This window comes from Equus quagga, chromosome 17 (assembly GCF_021613505.1).
Source record: "Equus quagga isolate Etosha38 chromosome 17, UCLA_HA_Equagga_1.0, whole genome shotgun sequence".
Taxonomy (NCBI): Eukaryota; Metazoa; Chordata; class Mammalia; order Perissodactyla; family Equidae; genus Equus; species Equus quagga.
The window spans coordinates 12,385,051-12,392,928 of NC_060283.1; the positions used below are offsets into that span (position 1 = coordinate 12,385,051).

At 40.5% G+C, this 7,878-nt stretch overlaps 1 protein-coding gene across 1 annotated transcript; it reads right to left on the reverse strand.

Moving 5' to 3' along the window:
* Nucleotides 1–1,234: 1,234 nt before the first annotated feature.
* On the reverse strand, nt 1,235–2,235 carry LOC124229034 (olfactory receptor 10V1-like). Its single transcript, XM_046644161.1, is given in 2 exon segments — nt 1,235–1,578; nt 1,581–2,235. Coding segments are annotated over 2 exon segments (999 nt in total).
* Between the last annotated feature and the right edge of the window lie 5,643 nt (nt 2,236–7,878).

Here is a 7,878-nt window from a genome sequence, read left to right on the forward strand (position 1 = left end):
AAAATATTTATTGAACCTCCACACTAGCACTGTTAAAAAATACTTGCATGCTCCTTCACTTCTCAATGTTGCTGTCTTGTCAAAGGCCCCAAGGATTCTTGTCGTCAGGTTTCCACACTGTTTTCCCCCATTTTTCCCCTTTCTTGTGTGTAGCACAATCAGATCCAGAACAGGGTGGTTTTTATCATCTATCGCGTTTGCAACATCAAGAAGACAATAGGATTCTTTTCTTTCTCTCTTATTAACAGGCAGATATCTTGGAAATATCCTACTCTCATTCCTCCACCAGCCTCCATACTAGCCCTGCTCTTTGCCTATTCTGGTTCTGGGATTCTCCTGCAAGGATCACAGAAGCCAAACTCCTGTGACAAGAAGCAGCTGACTCTACCATTTTGGGAAGGGCTGATAAGGCCATTAGGAAGGTGGGACTTGAACGACTCCATGAAAGCTGTTCAATTGCAAGTGACTGAGGACTTCAAAGAAACGTATATATATCATGGCTTATTCTGTACTTCCCTAGTATATTTTTACACACCCATTACCTCATTTGACTGTCATTCCAACCCCTTGAGATAGGAGGGCTTGTGGTTATTTTTATCCCCTTTTTATGTAAAGGAAAGATCAGGGCTCAAGTTTGTGTCTCGAAGCTAAGGCTAAGTATTTACTATGTGAACAGCACTGCGCCGGAAAATACAAAAAAAGAATAAACCATTTCTCCTGCCCCAAGGAGCCCTATAGATTTATTATAGAGGTAATACGCAAACATATGAAACTCAGTTGTATAAAAAGAAGTATAATTTTGTGAAAAGAGAAGAATCAGTGTCAGAGTGGTCAGATGGATTTTATTAAGGCAGTGGGGCTTGAACAGACCTTACAAGAGAAAGGTCAAAGGATATTTGCATATGTGAATCCATTGCATTTGCATGCCTTCGGGGATGCAGCCCCTTAAAAAAGGTAACAGAAGGCATCCATTATATGAACTGCTGTCATCACTCTATCCATCCATTTGTTCACTGTTTTCTTCACTGACCTTCCTGTGCTGGTCCTTATTCTAAGCGCTATGATTAGAAAGGAGGCTGGTTAAGTAGGCAGGGGCTAATCCAGGGCTTCATCATTGGAATCTAATGAAAAGTGGAGGAATTAGTACTGATGAGCATTTCACCGGCCGGCTGACACAGTCATGGAGGTGGTCATCTCACCATTCCTTCCTCTTTTCTTTTGAGTGTCCTGTCCTTCAGCTCATGCCCCTACTCCTGGCTTGGGGGATAGTTTTTCTAGGGAGGAATATTTCTGGCTTCCTGAACCAGCCCATTCTTGCCATACATCTCCTTATTGCATCTGTTACCTCTTGATTCCTTATGCTATAGATCAAGGGGTTCAGCACTGGTGAGAAAAAGGTGTAGACAACAGACACCACCCGGCCCTCTTCTGGGGAGTAGCTAGACCTTGTGCGAAGGTAGATAAGGGTGCAACACCCATACTGCAGAATAACCACGATGAGGTGGGAGGAACAGGTGGAGAAGGCCCAGCGCTTTCCATCAGCTGAATTCATCCTCAGGATGGTGGCCACAATGAGGCATAAGAGAGACAGATAAGGAGGAAGGGGATGGCCACAGCAGCCACACTGATGGCATAGAGAGCCGCCTCATGCACATGGGTGTCTGCACAGGCCAGGCGCATAACTGCAGGCATGTCACAGAAGAAGTGGTAGATTTCATTGTGGCCACAGAATGGAAGGCGGCAGATGAGAATGGTCAAAGGCAGTGACAACAGGAATCCCAGCCCCAAAGAACCTAAAGTCATCTGCCTACAGAGCTGCCAACTCATGATGAGGTTGTAGTGCAGTGGATGGCAAATTGCCACATACCTGTCATAAGCCATCACAGCAAGCAAGACACAGTCAGACCCCCTAAGAAGGATGAAGAAGAACATCTGGGCCCCACAGCCAGGGAGAGAGATAAGCATCTTCCCCATGGAAAGGATGCTAACCAGAGTCATGGGAGGAATGTTGGTAGAGTAGCCAATCTCCAGCATGGCCAGAGCAAAAAGGAAGAAGTACATTGGAGTATGGAGGGAGTGATCTCGCCAGACTGTGAGCCCAATGGTGGCATTTCCAAAGAGGCTTCCTAGGTACAAGATCAAGAAGGCCACAAATAGGAGGGAAGCCACTGCCGGGTCTGTTGAGAAGGGGCGGAAGTGGAAGTGAACCGCTCCTGTCTGGTTTTCCTCTTCCATTAGACCTGGTACGAGGAAGGAAGTCACAGGCAAAGTGGCTCCCCTGTGTCCTTGAGCCTGGAACAGCTGCAGCTATATTACAAAGACAGTTTGCAGCCACTGAGTGCTCAGTCTCATTGCTTCCTTCAGAGTTCAGTTACTGTTATCTTGCCTCCCCCACTGCTTAATTGACTAGCTCTGTGACCTTGGAGAAGTTATGGACTTCAGCATTCTCATTTTAAACATGGAAAGAGTGGAACACCTGCCTCAGAGTTCTGGTGAAAATTCAATGAGATCACCGGTCTGAAAGTGCCAAGCCTGATGCCAGGCATGCAGTAGGCTCTCAGTGGGGTTCCCTATCTTCCTATTTTCATTCTTTCCTTGATCTTCATTCCTTCTTTTTAGAAGCAAACCCTCCCGATCACTCTCATGCCTCTTCATGACTATGATTATCCAATCACTGCCATAACAGCTTAAAAGCACAAATTTATACAGAGTGTGTGATTCTCACAGAGAGCCTAGAAGACAGGCAATAAAGGTGTCTCCTTGACCTGTTACAGATGTGGAAACCAGAAGCTCAGATAAGTTAAGTAGCTCGCACTGCTACCCTCCCCACTCCCCAAACTCAGAATTTTGATAATTTTTTCCTTAAACCTTCAAAAATCCAATTTTTTCTAATTTTTTAACCAAATAATAACCTTACTCCTATTTTACCTTCTTTCATATATCCACCTTCACTTGTGTTTTTATGGTGTCTACCCAGATAGGGCTTTTAACCCCCCAAGCGTGGCTCACACTCCCACCAACCCAACTTATCACACTTTTAGATTAATCTCTCTTAAACACTTTTTAAATCATATTCCTCCATTCTGACCCTAAGCTTAAAACGTAAAGCAACTTCAATTTTATTTCTCAGTTATACCTCGATAAAGCTTAAGAAAAGAAAAAGTAAAGGAATCTCTTATTCTTATGGTTTCACATACAATTATTACCATGTGATTCACAAAATACATTTATAAGTGAAAGTAGCACAAGTTACTGGGGATATAATTTCAGGAAATCCTCATCTCACCAGCAACACCTTTGTTCTAAGTGGCTCAGTCCTTATGCTCATGACCCCTAAATTTCATTGAGTTTTATACAGAGTATAAAATACTCTGTATAATTTGTAAATTTATACAAATTTATACAGAGTGTGTGATTCTCACAGAGAGCCTAGAAGACAGGCAATAAAGGTGTCTCCTTGACCTGTTACAGATGTCAACATCTTACATGTGCATATAAGTATTTCCCTATGTTTTTGGATTACCTCGTCAATTATATTCAAATGGCCAAAGGTAACAGCCTACAGAGGAGTCTTCACATTAATCTTCTCAGGGGATACGGAGAGAGGTCAGGCCATGCCAAAAATGCTTTTCTGCTAAAATTGTATTCTAAAATAGAAAAGTTGAAGCAAAAAAATGCAAATTAAAACATTCAGCCACCATTTTTGTTTGTTTATGAGTGAGCCAAGTTTTAATATTGTGTTTTATTTTGGTTTGGTTTTTAATAACGATCCTCAGTGCTCATGAGGTTGTGGAGAAATGAGCATTACCAAGCCTGCTGTTGGAGACGTGAAAGTGTCAACACTTTAGGAAAATAATAATTTTCTTTAATGCTCATATTTTGTCAAAATACTGACAGTTTTCCAAGCTGAGTAATACACACATAAGCACTGATTATATTATCCTCTTAATTTGTGTAGATTTGAAGTTTTCCAAATAAAAGATTAACATTTTGACTTTAAATTTAGTTTTACACTTTAGGAGTACAAACTTAGAAATTAATCGAAATATAATGACAATAACAACAACAACAAAAACCTTTATACACAAGGTAAAAATTACAGCATAATTTTAACAGAGAATAATGAAAACAACCTAATACAGAATGCTAGATTCAGTTGATGAAATAGTATGTAGTTGTTTAAAATTATATTTATAAAGACAATGTAATACGTGAAAATACTTGTGATATAATACTAAACAGACAATGAGACTGAAAAATAATTATGATTTCCACACTGTAAAAAGAATTCAGTCTTAGCACTGTGGTACTAATCTTATGGTATCATTGTGCTGTATGCAGTCAGTCATTGACCCAAATGTCATTATGTGATGCACGACTGTGTATGAATTACATCTCAATAAAGCTGTTCACATATGAAAAAAAAAAAAAGGATCCAGTCTTTGAGTGACAAACCTGAAAGATTTTCCTCATATTCTATATTTTCCAATATTCTTTAACAAACATCAATACTCTTATGATTTCAATTAATTACAAATTTATAATATGATAAAAGGAGAGACAAGCAGTGTTGTCCTCAAAACTGTGGAGCACAATATTTTGCAAATTTTTAGAGCAAAGTAAATAATTTATACAGAATCTTTTCTTAAGAAAAGTGTTTGTTCAATTGCAATTGATGACTGTATTTTCAGTAAGAAAAGTGTCATTGCATGAATGCACAGTTAGTCCCTCATTCAGGTAAGATCATCAATTGCCCCTGGAATGGAAATAAAGGACGTTTGTTTTTCTAGTCAGCTTGCCTTCCCTAATGCCTACTGTGGAACAACCCCTGTATGTCAACCATTCCATGGAAACAGCCCAACCAAAGGCACCATGGCCAGATGCACCATGCACCTCACATGAGTGTTGAAACAGAGGCTTGAAACTGGCTCTTTCACACTCGGTACATAGTCAGCACATCCTCTTGAGTTCTTTGGTACATGTCTGTCTCCCTGAGCACACAATACACTTTTGCTTTTTTGAGGACAGTCTCTATATTTTGTCTTTACACACACACTCACACATGGTTTGCATGTAGTAAATGCAACTCAATCTTTTTAAAATAGTTAAGCTGGCTCAACAAAAGCCAGGTATCCTGAGTCACAGCAGGGAAAACTGGAAAAGAGAATAAGACCAAAATACTAGTTATCAGGTATTGAGTGCCGCTGATGTTCTGTGCTCTACAAATAATGATAACAAACATTTCTGGGTGTCTGGGACTATTCTAAGCACTTTATGCCAATTAACTCATTTATTCCTCATGTAAACTTATGAGGGAGGTGCTATTATTGTCCTCATTTTACAGAGGAGAAAACCAAAGGACGGATTCTAACCCTGGCCAAAGACTGAAGAGTGCATACACTTAACCATTAGTCCACGTTGACTTGCCATGAGCCTGTCCCCACGTTTGTCACCTTTGCATGTGTAAGCTTTATGTATGGACTTGTGGAAGAATAAGGATTTGCTATAGTCCATCTTTAGGAGACAATGCATCATCTACTAGTTGAGAATCTTAAAAAAAATTCAGGTACTTAAGATTCCCACTGCTGGGGATTAATTCTAAAGAAGCAAGTCAAAGGTATGAAAAAACTATTCATATAGAGCTATTTCCAGCCGTACTGTTTCTGTATCTAAAAGAAAGAAACAAATCACACAACCCACAGGGACTGAAAAGTCCAATTGTTAAAAAATCATTAAATATGCTGTGTGAATTCAGTGCATTAAAAGACCTTTGCTAAGAAAAGAATCCAGAAGACAGCGATGAAATACGGGATACGTAAACAGAGAATTGTGAGTTTAAAAATAAGCAAGGAAGTCTAACTACCCACCACAATCACAGCAGCGTGAATCGTCTTTCTAACTGGACCATAAACAGCTATAGACACGTGCTGTTAAGAGAAATGAGTATCTTTGCATGTTTTTGTAAATTTTTTGTACATTTGTTCAATCACCTAAATAAAAAAGTTTTTTAATATAAAAGAGGGAATCCATCACCAGAGAGGTTTTTTTCTAAACAAAAGCCAAAACTTAACTCGGGCTGGTTGAAAATCACAAGGAGGCTAAGTTAGTAGAGGGTTCTTTACGCATTTATCTCCCTCAGAGCATGGAAACATGATGTATCATTTGGGGACCGGAGTGGCAGAGCTGCTGGAGGCTCCTGAAATTTCTCGTCTCTGAGGGATGCCAGAGTCTGATGCCAACCGCATCACATCTTCCCTTCACAGGAATCCCCATTGAGTTCATTTATTTAACATTTTTTTATTGAGCATCTACACTGCGCTCCTGACACTGACGTAAGGAGTGGAGATATGACAGAGAACAAGATAGAAAAAGTCCTTGACCTGATGAAGCTTACATCCTAGTGAGAAAGAACAGTAAGAAAAAATAAATAATAGAATTTTCGGTAACGATAAGTGCTATGTGGAAAATAAAACAGAGCAATGGGGGTGGGGGATGGGTAACTTTAGCTGAAGAAGTCAAGGAAGACCTCTCTGGGGAAATGACTTTGAACAGAGCCCTAAAAAGTAAATAAAGAGAGCAGTGCAGGGCTGGCCCCATGGCCAAGTGGTTAAGTTCATGCTCCGCTTTGGTGGCCCAGGGTTTCGCCAGTTCTGATCCTGGGCATGGACATGGCACTGCTCATCAGGCCACACTGAGGCGGCATCCCAAATGCCACAACTGGAAGGACCCACAACTAAATATACAACTATGTACTGGGGGGATTTGGGGATAAAAAGCAGAAAAAAAAGATTGGCAACAGTTGTTAGCTCAGGTGCCAATCTTAAAAAAAAAACAAAGCAGGTGCAAGATGATTATGTTCTAGAGATCTGCTGGACAATATTGTGCCTATAGTTAACATTACTGTACAGCACACTTAAAAATTTTTTAAGAAGTTAGAGCTCATGTCAAGTGTTCTTTACCACAATAAAAAGTAAAAATAAAATAATTGTACAAGGCTGCCAGAATGTGTAAAACAAAAAAAAGTAGGGAAAGAGCATTCAGGGGAAAAAGAATTAGCATGTGCAAGGGTCCTGAGGCAGGCGTTATTTGGCAGGGTTACTGAGCTCCAGGAAGAGTGATATGGATGGAGGAATGGAGAGGAGTAGGGAATGGGGAGAAAGGAAAGACAAGAAGTCAGCGATAAAGGTACCTGCAAATCACCCAGAACCATGAGGGCCATAGTGAGAAGTCTGGATTCCATTATGTGTTATGGGAAACCACTAGAGGTTTTAAGAAGAACAGCATTATGATGGCCTTTGTGTTGTAACGAGGTCACTCAACTATGATACAGAGAACAGACTAAAAGGGAAGAGAGGAGGCCAGAAGACAGTCAGGAGGCTGGACCTGCCATGGGAAGACTGCTGGCCCCAGAATCAGACTTGCCCAGCTCCTCACTTCTACCTCAGCTACTTCTACCCCTGGAAGCCCAGTTACATGGAGGTCTGGGTGATATGAGAAAAAAATATGTGATTCTCCTTTCCAATAGATTACTCTATCTGACTGGCTTCGTAAAAAATAGTTTGGGATGTTTTCTACTTCCTTCTGCATTTCCACTGGTCACCAAAGTAGAAATCCAAAGGAAATTTGATCTGTGAGAGATGCTACTAGAGTTGACAATTATTGGATACTTACTATGGGTATACTTTTCGCTAAGCATGTCACTTGAGTTATTACCCATGATGACCTCCATTTTACAGACGACGAAACTAGGTCTTCCAGAGTTAAATAATTTTACTGAAATTGGATATCTTAAAAGAGGCAAAGCTGGGAATAGAACCCAGTTGGAAGGACTTCAAAGCTACACACTAGACCATTGTACCTGTGAGGGATACTCTTGCC